The following is a 23,009-nucleotide window of genomic DNA, read 5'->3' on the forward strand; positions in this document are numbered from 1 at the left end:
CGATCTTTGTATCAGTCGTCTCAACATGTCCGACTTATTTCATCAGCTGAAAACAGGACACGCCTCCATCCTGCTCCTGTGATGTCAGACTAACATCTTGATTAATTGACTCAGTTTCCACTGGAGTTTGAATGTCCAGGCTTGCCGACACTTGATGACGTCACAGGAGGCGTGTTTGTATCTTACATTTGAAGAAGGAGTCACCAGTTACTTCAATTGTGTTGGATTCTGCTGCAGCGCTGTTTACCCCTGAACATCCACCACAGACAGTGAAACTATACGGAGGGGCTTCGAGGTTCAGGGGCATGTTTCAAAAAATGCAACACTTTACAAAAAAGAAGAGGAAGAAGTCAAAGAGAAGAAAGAAAAGAGAAAAAAGAAAAGAAGAGAAGAAATAAAAGAGAAGAAGATAAAGAAGAGAGGAAATAAAGAGAAGAAGTAGAAGAAGACAATAAATAATACAGAAAAAGTAGATGAGAGAAGGAATAAAAGAGCCGAAATAAAAGAGAAGAAGTAAAAGAGAAGAAGTAAAAGAGAAGAAGCAAAAGAGAAGGAGTAAAAGAATAGAGGAAATAAAAGAGAAGAAGTAAAAGAGAAGGAATAAAAGAAGAGAAGAAATAATACAGAAAAAGTAGATGGAGAGAAGGAATAAAAGAGCCGTAATAAAAGAGAAGGAGTAAAAGAAGAGAAAAAGAAGAGAGGATAAACTTTGGCCGTCCCCTGGTCATAATGTAATGTAATAATAGTTTGTCTCCAGGCCAGCTGAGGTCGCTGCTGTGTCTGAAAACCTATTTTCTAACCAATAAGTAATTTCCCCAAAGACCCGCCCCTCCCTGCCTCTGATTGGTTTTCCCACATATGATTTCCTAATTCTAACCAATCATCACGCTTCGTATTTGATGCTCACCAATCAGAGGCCCGGTCGCTAACTGTTGACATCGATAACGAATCAGCGGCGTGTTTCATTGCGGAAGTCTGGTCCATCTCTCTTCTTGATGTTCTGACTGTGAGTAAGAGAATAACCAGTAACTAGTAGTAATAATGAGTTAGTTACCTGCGCTGGTTAGTTACCTAACTTTCTCCACTAGCTAACTGTATCTTTATCTACTGGAGCTAACAGGAGCTTTCTGCTAACGCGACCACGAGCTTCAGGGAGGAGCTAGTTCCCCGCTAACGGGGGCGCGGGGACCGGGTCCGACACAGGCAAGGTCCCCCTGGGGTTAGCTGCTAGCTGCTAGCTGCTATCTGGAAAGATAGAGGGATGGATAGAGGGATGGATGGATGGATGATAGATAGATAGATAGATAGATAGATAGATAGATAGATAGAGGGATGGATAAATGGATGATAGATAGATTACTTTATTCATCCCCGAAGGGAAATTAAATCGTCATAGCAGCCGGTATATTTGAATACAATAAAATACAATACAATAGAATAAAATAAAATAAAAATATTGAGGTAGAAAGAATAAAAAACAGAAGCACAAGATAAATAGGTAGATAAGGTGCAGTGGCAAGATGATGGTAATAGTACTGATGATATGATGGTAATGTTATTGTTAGACAGTGATATAATACGATATGATATATAGTAGAGGTATAAATATAAGTATTTAACTATACAATAGATAATATAATATACTATGAGTGTAAGAATATGTAGACAGAGTGTGCAAAAGAAAATATTATTGTATAAATGATATATAATATCAATATGGTTTATATTAAATGGAATCAGATGGATAGAGGGATGGATGATAGATGGATAGATAGATAGAGGGATGGATGATAGATAGATAGATAGATAGATAGATAGATAGATGAATAATACCAGGATACAGTAAATAATCTATTGTTGAAGGAGCCTCTGGTCCTTTTTCCACCTGAAGCTCCTCTGGAGAGTTTCCAGGTCCAGTTTATTCCCGGAGTCGGTCACGATGACAGATTCTGACAACGTGTGAAGTTTGGTGACCACAGTTTGTCTTTTGTTGATTTGTGGCAGTAAAAAAAGTTGTGTGTTGTGTTGTCACTTTCAGGAACCAGAACCAATCATCATTCACAACTCCTAGTACTGTCATGTGGTTGAACACATTCACTCAACACACATGATGAAGTGAAGACACATGTAGTTTCTGTTTGGATCATGGTGGTTCCTGTGCCTCTTTTGAAGTTTGTTGTGTAATATTGTATTTTACAGATTCAGGGATCAACAGAGCAGGAAACGCCCCCCCCCCCCATCCTCAGTCCACCATGGCGGACATCAAGAACTTCCTGTATGCCTGGTGCGGGAAAAAGAAGCTGACTCCCGTCTATGACATCCGAGCAGCGGGGAACAAAAACAGGCAGAAGTTCATGTGTGAGGTGAGTTTTGTGTTGTGACCTCTTGAAAGCTGCTCTCAGATCTGCACTGAACTCTGGAGCTTCTCCTGAAGTTCTCCACATATGTGAAAACACAAATATCTGAGTCGATGGCTTGTTGTGAATGCGTCTGACCCGGACAAGCTCCTGCTGACTCCTCACATGTGAAGACAAACTCTGGAGAAAGTCTGGACCCAAATATTCTAGACTACTTCTGGAGCTCATGTCTGAAAACAGCTTAACTGTGTTGATTCTGTCTGACTCTGAACTCTCGTCGGTCCAGGTGAAAGTCGATGGATTCAACTACATGGGGATGGGAAACTCCACAAACAAGAAGGACGCTCAGACCAACGCTGCCAGGGACTTTGTCAACTACCTGGTGCGACTCGGGGAAATGAGCGCAGCAGAGGTCCCGTCCGTGGGCGTCAGTGCATTACAGGTGCTTTCATTTTTCAGGGAACGATGAGAAGGAAACAAAGATATAAGAAGTGGCTTCGACTTCCTGAAGGGGTTTTAATAATCAGCAGGTCCAGAGATGTCAGCTGTCAACATCCTGCTCTTTTATTCTGATAGTTTCCTGTTTCTTTGTTTTTACATGTCTCATAATGACCTAAGCGATCTCAAACATGGTGTGTGCAGCTCTAGATGAAGCAGGCTCTCTCTCATGCTGTCGCACCACCACATGCTCACTTCCTCCATATACAAAATAAAACAATCAATAAATGTGATTGACTATGATCCGTGACACTGTTACTGTCCACGCAGACAGTCAGACTTCATGGTTCCAGCTTCAGTTGTGACATCAATGCAGTTTTTTCTCTCACAAGAGAACTTACCTGTCACTCTTCTGTCTACCTGTCACTCTTCTGTCTGTCAACCTGTCACTCTTCTGTCTACCTGTCACTCTTCTGTCTGTCTACCTGTCACTCTTCTGTCTACCTGTCACTCTTCTGTCTACCTGTCACTCTTCTGTCTGTCTACCTGTCACTCTTCTGTCTACATGTCACTCTTCTGTCTACCTGTCACTCTTCTGTCTACATGTCACTCTTCTGTCTGTCAACCTGTCACTCTTCTGTCTACATGTCACTCTTCTGTCTACCTGTCACTCTTCTGTCTACCTGTCACTCTTCTGTCTGTCTACCTGTCACTCTTCTGTCTACCTGTCACTCTTCTGTCTACCTGTCACTCTTCTGTCTACATGTCACTCTTCTGTCTGTCTACCTGTCACTCTTCTGTCTACCTGTCACTCTTCTGTCTGTCAACCTGTCACTCTTCTGTCTACCTGTCACTCTTCTGTCTACCTGTCACTCTTCTGTCTACCTGTCACTCTTCTGTCTGTCTACCTGTCACTCTTCTGTCTACCTGTCACTCTTCTGTCTACCTGTCACTCTTCTGTCTACCTGTCACTCTTCTGTCTACCTGTCACTCTTCTGTCTGTCAACCTGTCACTCTTCTGTCTACCTGTCACTCTTCTGTCTACCTGTCACTCTTCTGTCTACCTGTCACTCTTCTGTCTACCTGTCACTCTTCTGTCTGTCTACCTGTCACTCTTCTGTCTACCTGTCACTCTTCTGTCTACCTGTCACTCTTCTGTCTGTCTACCTGTCACTCTTCTGTCTACCTGTCACTCTTCTGTCTACCTGTCACTCTTCTGTCTACCTGTCACTCTTCTGTCTACCTGTCACTCTTCTGTCTGTCAACCTGTCACTCTTCTGTCTACCTGTCACTCTTCTGTCTGTCAACCTGTCACTCTTCTGTCTACCTGTCACTCTTCTGTCTGTCTACCTGTCACTCTTCTGTCTACCTGTCACTCTTCTGTCTGTCAACCTGTCACTCTTCTGTCTACCTGTCACTCTTCTGTCTGTCTACCTGTCACTCTTCTGTCTACCTGTCACTCTTCTGTCTACCTGTCACTCTTCTGTCTGTCTACCTGTCACTCTTCTGTCTACATGTCACTCTTCTGTCTACCTGTCACTCTTCTGTCTACATGTCACTCTTCTGTCTACCTGTCACTCTTCTGTCTACCTGTCACTCTTCTGTCTACCTGTCACTCTTCTGTCTACCTGTCACTCTTCTGTCTACCTGTCACTCTTCTGTCTGTCAACCTGTCACTCTTCTGTCTACCTGTCACTCTTCTGTCTGTCAACCTGTCACTCTTCTGTCTACCTGTCACTCTTCTGTCTGTCTACCTGTCACTCTTCTGTCTACCTGTCACTCTTCTGTCTGTCTACCTGTCACTCTTCTGTCTACCTGTCACTCTTCTGTCTACATGTCACTCTTCTGTCTACATGTCACTCTTCTGTCTACCTGTCACTCTTCTGTCTACATGTCACTCTTCTGTCTACCTGTCACTCTTCTGTCTACATGTCACTCTTCTGTCTACCTGTCACTCTTCTGTCTGTCAACCTGTCACTCTTCTGTCTACCTGTCACTCTTCTGTCTGTCAACCTGTCACTCTTCTGTCTACCTGTCACTCTTCTGTCTGTCTACCTGTCACTCTTCTGTCTACCTGTCACTCTTCTGTCTACCTGTCACTCTTCTGTCAACCTGTCACTCTTCTGTCTGTCAACCTGTCACTCTTCTGTCTGTCAACCTGTCACTCTTCTGTCTACCTGTCACTCTTCTGTCTACATGTCACTCTTCTGTCTACCTGTCACTCTTCTGTCTGTCTACCTGTCACTCTTCTGTCTACCTGTCACTCTTCTGTCTACCTGTCACTCTTCTGTCAACCTGTCACTCTTCTGTCTGTCAACCTGTCACTCTTCTGTCTGTCTACCTGTCACTCTTCTGTCTACCTGTCACTCTTCTGTCTACATGTCACTCTTCTGTCTACCTGTCACTCTTCTGTCTACATGTCACTCTTCTGTCTACCTGTCACTCTTCTGTCTGTCAACCTGTCACTCTTCTGTCTACCTGTCACTCTTCTGTCTACATGTCACTCTTCTGTCTACCTGTCACTCTTCTGTCTGTCAACCTGTCACTCTTCTGTCTACCTGTCACTCTTCTGTCTGTCTACCTGTCACTCTTCTGTCTACCTGTCACTCTTCTGTCTACCTGTCACTCTTCTGTCTACATGTCACTCTTCTGTCTACCTGTCACTCTTCTGTCAACCTGTCACTCTTCTGTCTGTCAACCTGTCACTCTTCTGTCAACCTGTCACTCTTTTGTCCGTCTAATCTTTGCGTTGTTCACCTCATTTCTGCCATAAATTGAATTCATTCTATGGGAACACTGGACAGTCTTATAGATCGTGTTGTATTTGATCTATAGAGCTAAGATACTAATAATAATACTAATAATGAGTCTTTATCTAGCAGACTCTCTTTAATAAAATATTTCAGCTATCACTTTGATTATCACAATGGGGATGGATAATTGTAAACTGATCAACTCATCAATAACCAGGAGCTGACAGCCTCATCACTTCCTGATGTCAGTCAGTGACAGTGAGTGTTGTGTCTGTAGGTGAGCGCTCCGGTGTGTGATGAGCCGGACGGAGGAGGAACCGGCGCCTTCGGAGCCCTCCCCCCCAGTGGGCCGCTGCCCCCCCACCTCGTGGTGAAAGCTGAGCACGGTAACAGGACTCATTCTAGGGGTTCGGGGGTAGATGATGATGGTCTACATACACTTCCTGTCAGTAGCAGTTCCCGTCAGTAACACTTCCCGTCAGTAACACTTCCCGTCAGTAGCACTTCCCGTCAGTAACACTTCCCGTCAGTAACACTTCCTGTCAGTAGCAGTTCCCGTCAGTAACACTTCCTGTCAGTAACACTTCCCGTCAGTAACACTTCCCGTCAGTAGCACCCGGGGGGGGTCACCCTGTACTCATGCACACAACAGTCTCAGTTTATTTTCTCAATTGTCAATCAAATTAAAAGTAGCTATTTATTAAAACAAGCTAATCTCAATCAGGGTTGGACTTTGTCTTCTTTCCCTGGGTTCAGAGGAGCGCTGCAGCAGCGGACCGGTTCCAGGAGTGACTGGACTGGGCTACTCAGGAGGAGGGAGCTCCGGGTGGGGGGGAAGAGGAGGAGGAGGAGGAGCAGGAGCTCAGTGGGACCGGGGTGCCAACCTGAAGGAGTACTACGCCAAGAGAGACGAACAGGAAGCTCAGGCGGTACGTCCTCCTCCGATTTCCCACAGTGTCACAAAGTCTGAAATGAAAGAAACAACGAGAACCTCGGCCTGAAGTTCACTCGGCTTCACTTCTGTTCTTCTGGACAAAGGTCTGAAGGTTCTTTTATAATGCTCATAAAAAGTCTTAAACTTCTTCCTGGTCGTCTTACAGCCTGACGTCTCAGAATTCACTTTTGGAAAGAATCTGTTTCTCACCACAAATACATTTTATGTCAAAGAAATTCCACAGACACAAAACTTAGAGTTTAATTAATCCATCAGTGCCTTCTCGTTTTCCTAGACTCTGGAGTCGGAGGAGGTGGACCTGAACGCTAACCTTCACGGGAACTGGACCCTGGAGAACGCCAAGGCCCGTCTGAACCAGTTCTTCCAGAAGGAGAAAACCAGTGCTGAGTATAAATACAGCCAAGTGGGACCGGACCACAACAGGTCTGAATCAGAAAACTCAGTCTTCAAGGCCAAGAGCAAATATATAGCAGATTATTATTATTATTTGTTGTTTTACATATTTAGTCATGATGAAAGAATGAGAGAAGAGCAACTGTTGTGAGGTTCTCTCAGCTCACACCAGAACTGTTCATGTGGTTCCACAGAGAATAATTATCCTGCTTTTCTTTTGGTTTTTCATCTTCTTCTTTGATTTATCTATTTTGTTCCAGACGTTTTCATATGTCAATAAAATCTATCAGCCCAGTCATAAAAATGTTTTTCAGACATGAACCGTCAATGGTTCAGTTCATGTCTGAAAAAAGTTGTATGTGAAGTGTTTGTGTGTGAGAAAGTTAGAGAATCCCACGCTCTGTGTTCCGGGTGCCACTGTATGTTTTTCTGCTGGACTGCTGTAACCCCAGAGACCTGCAGAGTGTGTTGGAGACACCTGAGGGATCTCACTGTCTGATCTGAGCTGTTGGTGCAGAGCAGGAGACGCACACCAGCTCATTTATCTCTTCACAAACCTTCTGGTCCCGTCACAGCAAAACCTGGTTTCATCAAATCAGCGTCTCCCTTTGTTTCAGAGGAAGTGAGTTCCCTGAGCGATGTCGGTGGAATAAGAACAATCAAAGACCAAGTTTGAGTCGGATCACTTTGATAAGATTCTTCTGACCCCAGAAGAAACTCACTCATAATCCCTGCTCCCAAGTTAATATGATTAATTATCATTACACTAAACCCTAGTTTAAATGAAAAAGTATATTTCTCAAAATTCAACTGTCAGGAAGTTTATTTATGAAGCTTCTTCCATCACATTAATGCACCTTAAAGAGCTTTTACTAAACAGATCATAGGCTGTATATAAAGATGATCAGTGACTGTATATAAAGATGATCAGTGACTGTATATAAAGATGCTCAGTGACCGATAATGCGGCCATCTTGTCGTCAGTGGAGTGGAGCCATGCCTGTTATCGAGGTCCCGCCCACATACACGCTCTCAACCAATCATGACTTCTCTATACCTAATTTAAACCAAACTTAAACGACCTACAATGAGAGAAACCTAAACTGCTGCCAGCCACCAGGGGGCGATCCAGAGGTTTTGGCTTCACTTTTTGGAGAGGTTTATCTGAATTTAGAATTAAAACATTTAAAGAAATAAAAAGTATTAAATCTTAAAAAGCTGGAAACAGGAGATTCTAGCCCCCCCCCCCCCCCCCGTAACAACATCACTTTTAAATTCAACTGTGTCTTTAGTTTACAAAATAAATATTAAAAAATGCTTCTCATTTTGAGACGGTTGATTGTAGATGATGGTGTTCAGGTTCAAAGTGATGGGCAGAGGTTTGTGGCTGTTGAATGTCCTGGTGCACACATTCAGCTGGTGAGCTGTAGAGACTCCGGTGACACCGGAGCTCACAACCACCCTGAAGAAGACATGGGGCCGTGTTAGGTGAACTAACGCTGTCCCATGGGTCAGCTCGCAGCTCAGTGGAGCCTGGTTGTGATTTCTGGTGTCACTGTTCACCGCAGGGCCGAGAGCCGCCGGGAAAAAAACAGACACTAAGCTGGTGTTTTATTTAATATCACAAGTCTGGCAGAAAAACATACAGGCTTCCTCCTGAGAACACGGCAGGTGAGTCATCGCTTCACGTGAAGTTTTATTCACAGCTTTTAGTTTGAAAAGCTCAGAGGAAGTGAAGATGTGATGTTTGTCTCTGCAGGAGCTTCATCGCAGAGATGCAGCTGTTTGTGAAACAGCTCGGCAGAAGTAAGACGCTCCAACAAATACTTTTAAGGATGATGTGAAATCTGTTTTCTTCTTTGCAGATGTTGATCTGAATCGAACAATAATATGAATCAATCATTTCTGCAGAGGATCTAATATTGTTTATCAAGCAGCTGCTCGTGTCACTGTCTGTTCTGCAGGAATCCCGGCTCGAGAACACGGCTCCAACAAGAAGCTGGCGGCTCAGTCCTGCGCTCTGTCTCTGATCCGGCAGCTGTATCATCTGGGCGTGGTGGAGGCCTACTCCGGAGTCTCCAAGAAGAAGGAAGGAGAAACTGTACGTCAGCTCGGCTGCTTCCAGAGGAGAGACTGAGGGAAGTTCAGTCCACCAGAAAACCTAACCGTGTTTGTGTTGTCCTGTGTGGTTGTGTTGTCCTGTGTGGTTGTGTTGTCCTGTGTGGTTGTGTTGTCCTGTGTGGTTGTGTTGTCCTGCGTGGTTGTGTTGTCCTGTGTGGTTGTGTCCAGTTGGCGCCGTATGATGTCAATGTGCCTCCAGAACTTCAGCAGCAGCTGGCCAGTGTGGTCCAGGAGCTGGGAGTCCTCATCCCGCCACCAGTAAGTCCCACACCTACCACTGAGCTCACAGGCACACAGCCCACTGAGCGGATCATGCTAACCTGGCTCATCCTGTCCAGCCTGCAGACCCCAGCCAACCCGTGTCTCTGGTTCAGGGGAAGATGGCGACTTTCGAGCCGTCGCAGCGGCAGATCGGAGCCGGTGTTGTTCCCTGGTCTCCACCTCAGGTCAACTGGAACCCCTGGACCAGCAGCAACATCGACGAAGGACCGCTGGCATTTGTGAGCTTGTTTTCTAACTTAAAAACCCCTGAGAACTCTGAATATGTGTATTTCATCTGTTTCATCAACTTGATTTATTAAGATTTCATCAGTTGACATGTTTGATTTGGATCTTCTCTGAGAAGCCGGACGATCTCCTGTTACTTCTTCAGATGTGAAACACAAACTCAGAGTCTGAAAACAGCTTGAAAGTAAAGCACCTGTGTGATGTCATGAATTACTCTCAGTGCACGCCGGAGCAGATCAGTGGCGAGCTGCATGAAGAGCTGATGTTCCAACTGAAACAGGACGAGAACCTGCACCAGGTCAGTGGAGTCGATCCTCCTTTAGTTCATATTATTCATATTTAATAAGTTGACGTGTCTGGGTTTAATGAAACAGGATGAGAGCTGAACACAGACCAAAGAATTGTGTTGACTGATTTAATAATGATATTAAGTCTTAAAACTAAATTCAGTTTTAAAAACCATGTGTTTTAGTGTAGAAGCTGAATTCCTGAGGTTGTTTGAAAGGTTATTGTTGTTTTAAGAGAAAATAAGAGAAACTGAAACTATGCTTCAGATCCTGCTGCAGCGCGAGCAGCTGCCTGTCAAACAGTTCGAGAAGGAGATCCTGGACGCCATCGCCGACAACCCCGTGGTGATCATCAGAGGAGCCACGGGCTGCGGGAAGACCACTCAGGTTCCTCAGTACATCCTGGACCGCTTCATCAAGGGAGCCCAGGCCTCCGACTGCAACATCGTGGTCACCCAGGTAAAACTGAACCTGAACTGAAGAAGCCTTTTGAATGAGACCTGAAACATCTTCAGGATCCAGTTACTCCTGGAGATAGAAATACGTCTGATCAAACGTTTGCAGGTCTGTGATTTACGGAGGAGTCATGGAGACTTTCAGTTATGACATCATGGTCAGGTGAGCGTTAACGTGTTTGTTCTGAAGTCGAGTGTCTTTCCTCCGCAGCCCAGACGGATCAGCGCCGTGTCGGTGGCAGAGAGAGTCGCCTTCGAGCGGGGGGAGGATCTGGGGAAGAGCTGCGGCTACAGTGTCCGCTTCGAGTCCGTCCTCCCCCGGCCTCACGCCAGCGTCCTCTTCTGCACCGTCGGTACGTTCACGTGTCTTTCACAGAACCGATGTCACACCAGATCAAAACCACGTGATCCTCGTGAAACTCCTGCTAACGATGAATGAAGCAGCAACCACAACATTTCAAAAAAATCAGAGCAATACTTCACAGAAAGTGTCTATTTACTTCATATTATAGAATTATTATAAAACATCATATATTGTTTTATTGTAGAGGGATGACAGTACAGGCGTGTTTCAGTGACACGTATGTGACACGCATGTCGTTGCAGGTGTTCTGCTGCGGAAGCTGGAAGCTGGAATCAGAGGCATCAGCCACGTGATCGTGGATGAGATCCACGAGCGAGACATCAACGTGAGTTCATTTATTAACCATTTATTAACTGCTGGTGGAACATAACCTGACCCCCCACCCCCCCCCCACCCGCCTGTGTGTGTGTGTGTGTGCAGACGGACTTCCTGTTGGTGGTCCTCAGAGACGTGGTCCAGGCCTACCCTCAGGTCCGGGTGGTCCTCATGTCGGCCACCATCGACACCTCCATGTTCAGAGAGTACTTCTTCAACTGTCCCGTCATCGAGGTGTTCGGACGAACCTTCGCTGTTCAAGGTAGAGCGGCCGTCCCACTTCCTGTGACACAGCTCCTCTCTGAAGCATGAACCATTCAAGGTCCAGAGGTCTTCACAACTACACTTTGAAACGGACTCTGTTGGATTTGTTATCGTTTAGTGAAGCTTTTAATTTCTATAAAAAACATTTGGCTTTTGGAGTTTTGCTTGATTCACGTTGGTTCTTTGTCGGCAGAGTATTTCCTGGAGGATTGTATCCAGATGACGAACTTCGTTCCTCCACCGATGGACAGAAAGAAGAAAGATAAAGACGAAGAGGGAGGAGACGAGGACGTAAGAAGCTTCTGATATCAGCAACTCTATATAAAGACAATCCATACTCACCGTCTTTATAGACCGGCTCCACTTCCTTCCATTGTAGAAATATGAAGAGGAAATATTTGGAATATGAAAGCTGTTTGTGACTCAGTATGTGGAGCGGTGGAGTTTGTGTTGATTGTGTGTCAGTATCCGTGTGGAGCTGGTGAACTTCCCTGTGTGCAGACCAACTGTAATGTGATCTGTGGACCTGAGTACACCGCGGAGACCAAGCAGTCCATGGCTCAGATCAACGAGAAGGAGACGTCCTTCGAGCTGGTGGAAGCTCTGCTCAAGTACATCGAGACGCTGCAGGTGAACGGGGCCGTGCTCGTGTTCCTGCCCGGCTGGAACCTCATCTGCTCCATGCAGAGACACCTGGAGTCCAACCCGCACTTTGGTACGCGTCACCTCACGTCTGAGAACCACTGATACAAACCCTTTAACAATGTCACGTCCCTGGTAAAGCTAATGAGATCAGATTCTGATCCGAGTCCGGCTGAAAGGTGTTGAGATATTGCCAGTGATTAATGAATGGATGCATGTTGTCTGCAGGTAGTAACCGGTACCGGATCCTGCCGCTCCACTCGCAGATCCCCCGGGAGGAGCAGAGGAGGGTGTTCGACCCGGTGCCCGATGACATCACCAAGGTGAGGGATCACAGAATCTCTTTTTTAGTTTGATTCAAACTCAGCGTCTCTTCAACATCACTTTGTTTTCAGACACAGAACTGTGACAGCACAAACCGATCAGTTTTGATTAAATCTCAAGTGAAACACGTCACATGTAGTTATGGACGAACTGTGGATGTTGATGGTTTCCAGCAGCCGTGGCTCTGAGTGTGCGTCAGCGCCCCCATGTGGCCGAGTCCACAGCAACCAGCAGCTCACAGTGGAGAGTTGTTCTCTCTGTTGGGAAGGACTTCTTCCACTTCCTTCCTCTTCTTCTGTAGATTGAACCGATGGAGGGGACACCGGTCACCAACTGTCACAGTTCATGCTCACGGGGAGGAAGTTCAAAATTCCATTATTAGATCAGATTAAAGTAAATTATATAAAATTTGGTTCAAAGAAATCTGATCAGAGCAGATGAATTGGATTTGGTTCACAGGTGAGACTGTTTTAATAATCTGTGTCCGGGTGTCTCAGGTGATTCTGTCCACAAACATCGCAGAGACCAGTATCACCATCAACGATGTCGTCTACGTCATTGACTCCTGCAAGTAAGTGTGTGTGTGTGTGTGTGTGTGTGTGTGTGTGTGTGTGTGTGTGTGTGTGTGTGTGTGTGTGTGTGTGTGTGTGTGTGTGTGTGTGTGTGTGTGTGTGTGTGTGTGTGTGTGTGTGTGTGTGTTGTCGTGTGTGCATCAGGTTGCGTTGCAGGTCAAAGGTCGTCTGGCTGTGCTGACCTTGTGATTGTGTGTCCACAGACAGAAGGTGAAGCTCTTCACCTCCCACAACAACATGACCAACTACGCCACCGTCTGGGCGTCCAAGACCAACCTGGAGCAGAGGAAGGGTCGGGCGGGGCGGGTCCGAGCCGGGTTCTGCTTCCACCTCTGCAGCCACGCTCGGTTCGACAGGTAAGAACCTCGACCTCCGACCTCCGACCTCCGGCCGAGCTGCTCAGATTCAGTCCAGTCAGGATTTCGGGTGTCGTGTCTCTGCAGGCTCGAGACTCACATGACGGCAGAGATCTTCAGGACGCCGCTGCACGAAGTCGCCCTGAGCATCAAGCTGCTGAGACTCGGAGCCATCGGTCACTTCCTGTCCAAGGCCATCGAGCCGCCGCCGCTGGACGCCGTCATCGAGGCCGAACACACTCTGAAGGGTACGAGACCAGATCACGTGTTATAGATCTGATGTATCTAATATGATAGAATATGATTCCTGTGTGTGTGTAGTGAAATATGATAGAATATGACTCCTGTGTGTGTGAAGTGTAATATGATTGAATATGATTCCTGTGTGTGTGAAGTCTAATATGATTGAATATGACTCCTGTGTGTGTGAAGTGTAATATGATTGAATATGATTCCTGTGTGTGTGAAGTCTAATATGATTGAATATGACTCCTGTGTGTGTGAAGTGTAATATGATAGAATATGACTCCTGTGTGTGTGAAGTGTAATATGATAGAATATGACTCCTGTGTGTGTGAAGTGTAATATGATAGAATATGATTCCTGTGTGTGTGTAGTGAAATATGATAGAATATGACTCCTGTGTGTGTGTAGTGTAATATGATTGAATATGACTCCTGTGTGTGTGAAGTCTAATATGATTGAATATGACTCCTGTGTGTGTGAAGTGTAATATGATAGAATATGACTCCTGTGTGTGTGAAGTGTAATATGATTGAATATGACTCCTGTGTGTGTTTCAGAGCTGGACGCTCTGGACGTGAATGACGAGCTGACTCCTCTGGGACGGATCCTGGCTCGACTCCCCATCGAGCCTCGTCTGGGGAAGATGATGATCATGGGATGCATCTTTCAGTCAGTGTCTCGACCAATCAGCCGACGGCCTGTCTGTTAGTGGGCGGAGTCAGTGACGTGTCTTTCTGTCTCCCTCCAGCGTTGGGGACGCGATGTGCACCATCTCAGCTGCTTCCTGTTTCCAGGAGCCGTTCATCAGCGAGGGGAAGCGTCTCGGCTTCGTCCACAGGAACTTCACCGGCTCCCGGTTCTCTGACCACGTGGCGCTGCTGTCCGTCTTCCAGGCCTGGGACGAAGTCCGGTAGAAGACACATCCATGTTTACTGCAGAATAGTTTCTCTCTGAATATAAAAGCCATTTTATATTGTGTCAGAAATTATTATTATTTCTTTTTAATTTAATATAAATTTCGTTATATTCTGGATATTTTAGTTTCTGTTTATAATTAATTTGTGTTGATGAGGATATTATTGACTGAAGTCACTTGTTCCTGTAGTGGGACATGTAGTGGGACATGTAGTGGGACAGGTAAGGGGACATGTACGGGGACATGTAGCGGGACATGTAGTGGGACATGTAGGGGGACATGTAGGGGGACAGGTAAGGGGACATGTAGGGGGACAGGTAAGGGGACATGTAGTGGGACATGTAGGGGGACATGTAGTGGGACATGTAGGGGGACATGTAGGGGGACAGGTAAGGGGACATGTAGTGGGACATGTAGGGGGACATGTAGTGGGACATGTAGGGGGACATGTAGGGGGACAGGTAAGGGGACATGTAGTGGGACATGTAAGGGGACATGTAGCGGGACATGTAGGGGGACATGTAGTGGGACATGTAGCGGGACATGTAAGGGGACATGTAGGGGGACATGTAGGGGGACAGGTACGGGGACATGTACGGGGACATGTAGCGGGACATGTACGGGGACATGTAGCGGGACATGTACGGGGACATGTAGTGGGACAGGTAGGGGGACATGTACGGGGACATGTAGTGGGACAGGTAGCGGGACATGTAGGGGGACATGTAGGGGGACATGTAGGGGGACATGTAGGGGGACAGGTAGTGGGACAGGTAGCGGGACATGTACGGGGACATGTAGGGGGACATGTAGGGGGACATGTAGGGGGACAGGTAAGGGGACATGTAAGGGGACATGTAGTGGGACAGGTAGCGGGACAGGTAGCGGGACATGTAGGGGGACAGGTAAGGAGACCTTAGTGTGGTTTAACGGTTCATTCACTGGAAAGAACCAGTGATTGGTCCAAATCTTCCTCAGAACTTGTCGGCTGCAGGTCAGAGGTTGTTGTATAACAGTAAAATGCTGTCAGTGAAAGGGGCGTGGCTTTGACCTGCGTCTGTTCCTCAGGATTAACGGCGAGGAGGCGGAGATTCGTTTCTGTGAACACAAACGTCTGAACATGTCGACCCTGAGGATGACCTGGGAGGCTAAAGTCCAGCTGAAGGAGATCCTGGTCAACTCCGGATTCCCTGAAGGTACTTGAACGCACCACTGATGACTCAGGTCTGTGTTCAGGTGACAAGGATTCAAGCTCCGCCTCCTCCCCTCAGAGTCTCTGCTGACGCAGCTGTTCAACACGGTGGGACCGGACAACAACCTGGACGTGGTCATTTCCCTGCTGACCTTCGGCTCCTACCCCAACGTCTGCTACCACAAGGAGAAGAGGAAGATCCTGACCACCGAGGGGCGCAACGCCCTCATCCACAAGTCCTCCGTCAACTGTCCCTTCAGCAGCCACGACATGACCTACCCCTCGCCCTTCTTCGTCTTCAGCGAGAAGGTAAAACTCCCATGACGAGCTTTTTGTGGACCGTTTGTGTGTCGCTGTGGAAACTCAAAGTCTGTTGTGTGTGCGTCAGATTCGAACCCGAGCGATCTCGGCTAAAGGGATGACCCTGGTCAGTCCACTGCAGCTGCTGCTGTTCGCCTGCAAGAAGATCAGCTCCGACGGACAGATCCTGGAACTGGACGACTGGTGAGGGGCGACACAACCACACACACACACACACGTGAACACAGACCGAGACTCACACTGTTGTGTGTCCAGGATCAAACTGCGGATCCCTCACGAGGTGGGCGGAGCCATCGTGGCCCTGCGCGCCGCTCTGGAGGCGCTGGTGGTGGAAGTGACCAAAGAGCCAGATTTCATCAGACAGATGGATCCGAGCAACGAGAAGCTGATCAACGTCATCAGACACGTGTCCAAACCCACCGCCGCCGGACTCAACCTGATGAGCAACACACACACCTACACACACAGGTACACACACACACACACACACACACACACACATGTTTTGTGATGTTTTGTAGTTTTCAACGAAGCTGATCTCAGGCTCTCGGTCTCTGCTCAGGATGGGAGACGGTCCTCGACCTCCAAAGATGGGACGCTTCGATGGAGGAGGAGGAGGAGGAGGCTACAGGGGGGGAGGATACGCAGGGGGAGGAGGGGGTTACAGAGGAGGGGGAGGAGGATACAGGGGAGGTGGTGGATATGCAGGCGGGGGTGGATACAGAGGTGGAGGAGGTGGATACCAGGGTGGGGGGGGATACAGAGGGGGAGGAGGGGGGTACAGGGGAGGTGGTGGATATGGGGGAGGAGGGGCTTATAGAGGAGGAGGAGGAGGGGGAGGAGGAGGAGGGGGAGGAGGAGGAGGATACAGAGGAGGTTATTAAAGTCCTGACATCACAGTGACATCATTGGTGATGATGATGTCAGGAACCAGGTAGGAGTCTTTCTCCGGAGCTTCTTCTCAGCTGAGATCTGAGGAAGTGGAGGTTGATGGAGTCGACCTTCAGGAACATGTAGAATCTGTAGAACACGTGTTTGTTGTTCGGAGCTTCTGTTTGATCTCTGCGTGTCCGTGTGGTGAATCCTGTTTGATGTTTGATAACCTGTTGGAAACGTCAATAAACATTTAACATGTGAAGCTGATTGTTGCTTCAGTTCTTTCTTCATCAACCAAATCAATTAGAATAAAGATGGAACTGAACATCAGAACCAAACTCTGCTCCAGTCCGGACCCGGGTCCAGGTCCAGGTTCAGGGTTCGACAAGCAGAGGTGAAGAGGAGGTGAAGAGGAGGTGCAGAGGAGGTGCAGAGGAGGTGCAGAGGAGGTGGGTTAGGTGGAGCTCAGGAACTCATCAGTTTGCTTCGGTGGCTCATTAAGTTTGTTTTTCATTTAAATGTGAACTTCTTGAGATTCTCGTTAATTCGGTGCTTGTCATGGGTGCAGGCCGCCAGCAGGAGGCGCCACCTGACCTGTGTCTCTAACTACAGAGCCGTTTTACTTGTGTTGGAAGATGTTGGCCCTTGACCCTCAGGGGCCTCAAACCCCTGAATCACTCTGATTGTGATTGTTTGTGTCATTTGTGTGTGAATGTTCATCAGTGAGATCAGAATCAGCCCCTCACAGTTTCTTATTTAAAAACAATCAGGTACCTGAAGCTCCAGAGGAAACTGTGTTATTGAATTATTATTCATTGATTGAAACTGTGCAAATATGTTTATATGTTTTTACTCTTTGAGAGTTTGAACTTTAAAAATCCTCAATTCAACTCCAGTTAATTTGATTTCCATGAAAACAAAGACTGAATCATTCTCAGCAGTTTAAAGTTCCTGTTTTGTTGTAAATGAAGTTATGTATTTTTTTTCCTGTTTTTTAATCGATTTTACCGTCTATACATTTTATAAATAAACTTAATTAACATCCAGGTTTTTTTGCACTTTTTATTTTGTCCATTTCTGTGATTATGAAGCAGTCATACAAATGTTTAGAGGTAGAAAGTGATTCTTTAAAAATAAGGTTTTAATCACATCATCAGAATGTTCTTCAAAACATTTCCACAACATTCCTGACAAAGTTTTATTTGATCAAACATCCAGAATGTGTCTGATGAAAAGAAGATGAAGCTCAGGAGCAGAACAAGAGTCAGTGACCTTCAGTCAGTCAGGTGAGAGCCCTGTTTGACCTTTGACCTTCTCTGAAGAAGATGCAGATCTAATCACAGCTGATTGTGTGAACGAACAAACCCGTTCTGATCCAGATGTTTGATGAAGGCCAAAGGGCCCGAGTGGAAACTGAGTGTGACGTCCACGATCTGATTCGCCTGGAAATACACCTCCTGCTTCAGCTTTAAACTGCGGCCCCACTCGGGTCCCCTCGGCCACTCTCGGCCCCCCCCCCCGGCCCCTCTCGGGTCCCCTCGGGTCCTCTCGGGTCCTCTCGCCCCCCCCCCCCCCCCCCCCCCCCCCGGCCCGGCCCCTCTCGGCTGTTCCTCGCCCCCCCCCCCGGCCCGGCCCCTGTCGGCTGTTCCCGTGCTGCGGCTGCGCAGTAGCTCGCAGGGCGCAGTCTCTTCCTGTGCAGTTGGTGAATGGCGGCGGACACAAAGAGTTGAGGCCCGAGTCCAGAGACCCTCACACCGCACAGCGCAGCCGGGACACGAGCCTCGAGACGCGGCCTGGAGCAGAGACAACCCGCCGCTGGACAACCTTCCTGTTCTCACCCCCCGAGTCCTCGGAAGCGTGTCGGTGAAGTTACCGCAAACTTTGTGTGAGTTGGGGAAAGTTCTCGTCGGAGCCTGGCAGAGATCCGGAGGAGGACCGACAGAATGCAGAGCTGGATCCGGGCCGTGGTGGCCTGGAGCTGGGTGGCGGTGTGTGTCCGCGGCGCCATGGACGAGTGTTCGGACGAGCGGGGCGGACCGCAGCGCTGCATGCCCGAGTTCGTGAACGCGGCTTTCAACGTGACGGTGGTGGCGACCAACACCTGCGGCTCCCCGCCCGAGGAGTACTGCGTCCAGACCGGGGCCACCGGGGTCACCAAGTCCTGCCACATCTGCGACCACCAGGACCCGCGGAACCAGCACACCGCCGCGGACCTGACCGACTACAACAACCAGCAGGACACCACCTGGTGGCAGAGCCAGACCATGCTGGCGGGGATCCAGTACCCGAGCTCCATCAACCTCACCCTGCACCTCGGTAAGTGAGCCCCGCAGGTCCACCGGCCCCGTCCCGCTGGTTCCACTGGTCCAACCACACACACAACTCCACTGGTTCCTGGACCCAGCTTCAAAGCTGCACATGAACCTGTTGTTAAATCAGTAGAACGCGGAGCTGGCTGTGTGTGTTTGTGTTTGTGTGTCTGTCTCTGAGGTCTCTACCTTCTCTGTCCTCCTGTCTCACCTCGTTAAAGGCCATGAGACAAACTGTGATTTGTGAATGTGACCTATACTAACACAATTTGATTTATTTGTGTGTGTGCGTGCGTGTGTGTCCCGCGCGCGATTTGTTGTGATCAGTGTGAACCTGCTTTTTCGGAACTCATCAAAACATCTGAACATCTGGTAAACCTTGAAATGTCTCCGTCTCTACATCTCTCTCTCTGTCTGTCTGTCTCTACCTGTCTGTCTCTACCTGTCTGTCTCTCTGTCTGTCTCAGAAGACGATGAGGGACAAGGCGTCTGTGTCTAGTTTCACTTTTCTACAGATTAGACAAAGTTTACAGAAGAATTGTTTTTAAATGAAGACGTGGTTGAAGCTCAGGAAGACATCGGTTAGTTAACGGTTTATCTAACGGTTAATTCACAGGTTAGTTAACCAGTTAGTTAACCAGTTAGTTAACCAGCTAGTTCACAGGTTAGTTCACAGGTTAGTTCACAGGTTAGTTCACAGATCACCAGTTAACCTGCTGAAGATGTTTTGTGTGTCTGGTGCAGATCCAGAAAATGTTTCCACTCCTTCTTTAACGTTGTGAGACAGAAACTTTTAAAACATTTTCTTGATTTCTGACTGATGGAGTTTATTAAACTGATGTTCATGAGTTTGTGATTCGATCTGAATCAGGTGTGGATGTAGTGACCCTGAAGGTTTGAACTCTCCTGAGTTTAATCTCAGATAATTGATCAGAATAAAACAGTTTTGATCAATAAGTGAAAGGACAGTGAAGTGAGGACCTCTGGTGGGACAGAACCCGGCAGGAGAAGACGTCCCCTCGGACACCGAGCGACCAATCAGATGTCTTCTTCATGTGGCTCCGACTCGGCCTTTTAAAAATACCTGTCTATTTCTGCAGCGCGGCCTGTTTCTAACAGAGATTCCTGAGTGTTGAGTCACTGCTGCTGGAGCCGCCTCAGGTGCTCCTGCTCTAATCAAATGCTTCTGATTACACACTGTGTTTTCACCCCCCCGGGCCATACCCCCCCCCCGGCCGTGCTCTTTGTGGCTTCGCTGTTTGCTTCGTAATTAGAGCTCAGGCCTCGTTCTTTGTTCTTCAGATCTCACGTGTGTAAAGTCGAACCTTTCTTCTAACACAACTCAAGCTCTTCTTTTGAAACCCGGCGGCCGTCGGAGGAAGCAGCCGAATGTTGAATCTGTTTAATTTAAAAAACGACTGTAAAGGAGAAAAGAGAACTTGTTTTGTGTCCAGTGAACTTTGTAAAAAGCCTCAGATGTTCTGATGTCATCTTGGAGGATTGTGGGTAATGTAGTCGTGCTGTTTGTTCAAAGATGAAGTTTCCCGGTGACATTAGTCTCTGATGGACGATTTGAAGAACGATGTTTAACGCCGTCGTGGACATTTGAGAAACAACAGAGATGCAGTGAAGAGAAGATGACTCTTCATCGCCCGGAGTCTTCAGTCGGTTTGATTGGTTCACTGTGAAATCCACTCAGACACCGAATCAGAATCTATTTTAGTTCATCTTTCAGTTTCAGCTCCACCAGAGATGTGATATCGTAAAAGTTGATTGAACATAAACAATATTAAGAGTTTTCAGACGTTCAGGATCAAAGTGTGAATCAGACATAACAACACAAACCGTTTCCTTCTGAACTGGATCTTTATCATCAGCAGAAACTCGTGCAGTTACTTCAGTCAAAAGAAGTTGATTGAAATCAGGAACAGATCTTTAGCCAATGACATCATGGAGGTGAAGGTTTAGCCGTGTTGCAGACGTGTGACGGTGAAGTGTGACACATGTAGCAGACGTGTTGTCTCATCGTTGAGCCCGTGTGGAGTCTCATCTCAGGGAACTGGTTCAGTGTCGAGCTGCTCGTCTCTGTTTGAAGTGCTGCTGCGTGTCCAGGCCTGATCTCACAGTCGGGGGGGTGGGGACATGAAAAGACCCACAAAGAAGAAAACCTTCTGGTGGGGGGGGGGGGCTCTGAAGTGTATGAAACATTCATTAAGAATCAACGTGATGCTTCACGTCAGTAACACAACTGTTGTTACCTCCACCGGGGGGGGGTGTGTGTCTTCATCTGTCTCGAGGCTGTAAAGACTCAGATGTCTCTGGTGTCTCTACCTTCTCTGTCCTCCTGTCTCACCTTGTTGAAGCCCATGAGACAAACTGTGATTTGTGAATGTGACCTATACTAACTGTGTGTGTGTGTGTGTGTGTGTGTGTGTGTGTGTGTGTGTGTGTGTGTGTGTGTGTGTGTGTGTGTGTGTGTGTGTGTGTGTGTGTGTGTGTGTGTGTGTGTGTGTGTGTGTGTGTGTGTGTGTGTGTGTGTGTGTGTCCCAGCTGTGCACATCCCAGTTTCCCACGCTGAGCTCATTCCTCAGATGCTAAACAATGAGTCCGCACCAGATGCCCCCCCCTCTCTCTGATTGGTATAATTTACAACAGCTGGTCGGTCTAAACGGAGGTCGGAGAGAGACATTTTTTTCCCACAATGCACTTCTCTCTCTCTCCTTGTTTTTCCACATATTTTCAAACTTGTAAAGATGGCGGCTGAAGGGGGCGTGGTCAAGTGAGCAAAGCAGCAGGTGGAGACACTGTCCTGTCACATGTTGTCATCTCAGAGCTCAAAGGCAGTTTTACCTGAGGCCCCCGGGGGCCACTTTATATTTATCACAGCCCTCAGAGCCTCTTCACAGGAGAGGAGGTAGTTCGTAACAAACGGGGGGGCAGCGTTTCTTTAACATGATCCATCATGGCGGCGGGGCAGGAACTCACAGACCAATCAGAGGGTCAGGTGAAGGACCACTCATCAGTCTGGACTTGTTTGGCTTCTCTAAACAAAGATGGAGGTCAGTGATGGCGGTCGGGCCCTAAGACAGGAAGCCGCTCAGCGAGGTCCAATCATGATGCGTTCAGGGTGACCCTGGAGCCTCCAGTCTGCAGGTCAAGGTCACTCACCTCGTTTCTTCAGTCGGACGAGAGGAGTGAGCTCAGTGAGTTGGACTCAGAGGATCAGTGACTTCTCCTTTCACCACGTTCACCAGGTTTTCAATCTGACACCAGTCGAAGTTTCATTTTGTATAAAAGACAAACGAGTCCTTCTCCAGACAAAGTGACTTCCTGCTCGCCGCCACCTTCAGGTCTGGAGCTGGGTTCAGGAAATCAAGTTTTCTCCAGAGCTGAACACATCAAACAGGGGGGGGGGGTCCTATCTGGACATCGGGGGCTGGAGGCCGACGCCTCTTTGTCTGTTTCTTCCGTGAACGCAGCAGACGAGTTCTCACTCTGCCACTTTTAATCTGAACTTATTCATCGATTAGAGCTTCATCACTTGATCGTCAGTTTTTGTTACTTGAATTCTTTACAAAACATAAACTGTTGAAACCCCAGATCAGGATCACGTGACCTTTAACCCTCTTCCTGAGCCGGGCTCTTGAAAACGTCTCCGCTCCGTCTCCAACCGGGGGAGGGGCGGAGCCTGAAGCAATGGGAGAATACAGCTTTCCCATGTTTCCTTAAAAAACCTGGAGGTTTACAGTGAAGCTTAACACACACACACACACACACACACACGTTAACACCCAGGTGAAGGTGCAGCTGCTGACACAACACACAGGCTCTTCTCTTCCTGTGTTTACTCTGCGTTCGAACTCACTCAACATTCCTGTCGCTGTGTTTTAATTAAAAGGCCCGTGGTGCGTTCAGGGTCACCGCTGCTCCTCTTCCTTTTTAAATCACACTTGAGCTTCATGAAAACTGAGAATAGATTAATCTTTGTTAATTAATGAGCCAGTTACAGATACAAAAATCATTGAATCACAACATTTGTGAAAATA

The 23,009-nt window shown here is 47.5% G+C and overlaps 2 protein-coding genes across 4 annotated transcripts in view; both read left to right on the forward strand.

Moving 5' to 3' along the window:
- Positions 1-134: 134 nt before the first annotated feature.
- On the forward strand, positions 135-16,916 carry dhx9 (DEAH (Asp-Glu-Ala-His) box helicase 9). 3 transcript variants are annotated; one of them, XM_053437798.1, is made up of 28 exons: positions 135-1,006; positions 2,200-2,363; positions 2,644-2,799; positions 5,826-5,934; positions 6,305-6,477; positions 6,778-6,926; positions 8,656-8,702; positions 8,861-8,997; positions 9,186-9,275; positions 9,356-9,517; positions 9,745-9,822; positions 10,079-10,270; positions 10,478-10,619; positions 10,873-10,955; positions 11,051-11,207; positions 11,403-11,500; positions 11,711-11,924; positions 12,080-12,174; positions 12,673-12,746; positions 12,951-13,103; positions 13,191-13,351; positions 13,907-14,018; positions 14,098-14,259; positions 15,334-15,461; positions 15,537-15,766; positions 15,846-15,961; positions 16,034-16,246; positions 16,341-16,916. In XM_053437798.1, exons 2-28 carry the CDS (start codon positions 2,253-2,255, stop codon positions 16,660-16,662), a joined length of 3,864 nt encoding a protein of 1,287 aa, XP_053293773.1. In that variant the 5' UTR covers positions 135-1,006; positions 2,200-2,252; the 3' UTR covers positions 16,663-16,916. The 3 variants fall into 3 exon arrangements, with proteins under 3 accessions (XP_053293773.1, XP_053293774.1, XP_053293775.1); XM_053437799.1 differs by lacking the exons at positions 135-1,006; positions 2,200-2,363; positions 2,644-2,799; positions 5,826-5,934; positions 6,305-6,477 and adding an exon at positions 8,465-8,567 and having other exon boundaries at positions 6,893-6,926; XM_053437800.1 differs by lacking the exons at positions 135-1,006; positions 2,200-2,363; positions 2,644-2,799; ... (1 more) ...; positions 6,305-6,477; positions 6,778-6,926 and adding exons at positions 7,049-7,518; positions 8,465-8,567.
- Positions 16,917-18,343: 1,427 nt separating this feature from the next.
- Positions 18,344-23,009, forward strand: part of lamc1 (laminin, gamma 1) — a 34,095-nt gene continuing 29,429 nt past the window's right edge. The window contains exon 1 of the mRNA XM_053438329.1: positions 18,344-18,970. Within this exon, the coding sequence (XP_053294304.1) occupies positions 18,598-18,970 (373 nt within the window). The 5' untranslated portion in view covers positions 18,344-18,597. The remainder of the gene's footprint in view (positions 18,971-23,009) is intronic.

Source organism: Pleuronectes platessa, chromosome 13 (assembly GCF_947347685.1).
Source record: "Pleuronectes platessa chromosome 13, fPlePla1.1, whole genome shotgun sequence".
NCBI lineage: Eukaryota > Metazoa > Chordata > Actinopteri > Pleuronectiformes > Pleuronectidae > Pleuronectes > Pleuronectes platessa.

Bases quoted from the DNA above. Each gene is read 5' to 3' on its own strand.
- dhx9 (XM_053437798.1), top strand. From the start codon at position 2,253: ATGGCGGACATCAAGAACTTCCTGTATGCCTGGTGCGGGAAAAAGAAG. The intron at 8,703-8,860 runs GTAAGACGCTCC...TCTGTTCTGCAG, and splicing joins TGTGAAACAGCTCGGCAGAA to GAATCCCGGCTCGAGAACAC. The intron at 13,352-13,906 runs GTACGAGACCAG...TGTGTGTTTCAG, and splicing joins GGCCGAACACACTCTGAAGG to AGCTGGACGCTCTGGACGTG.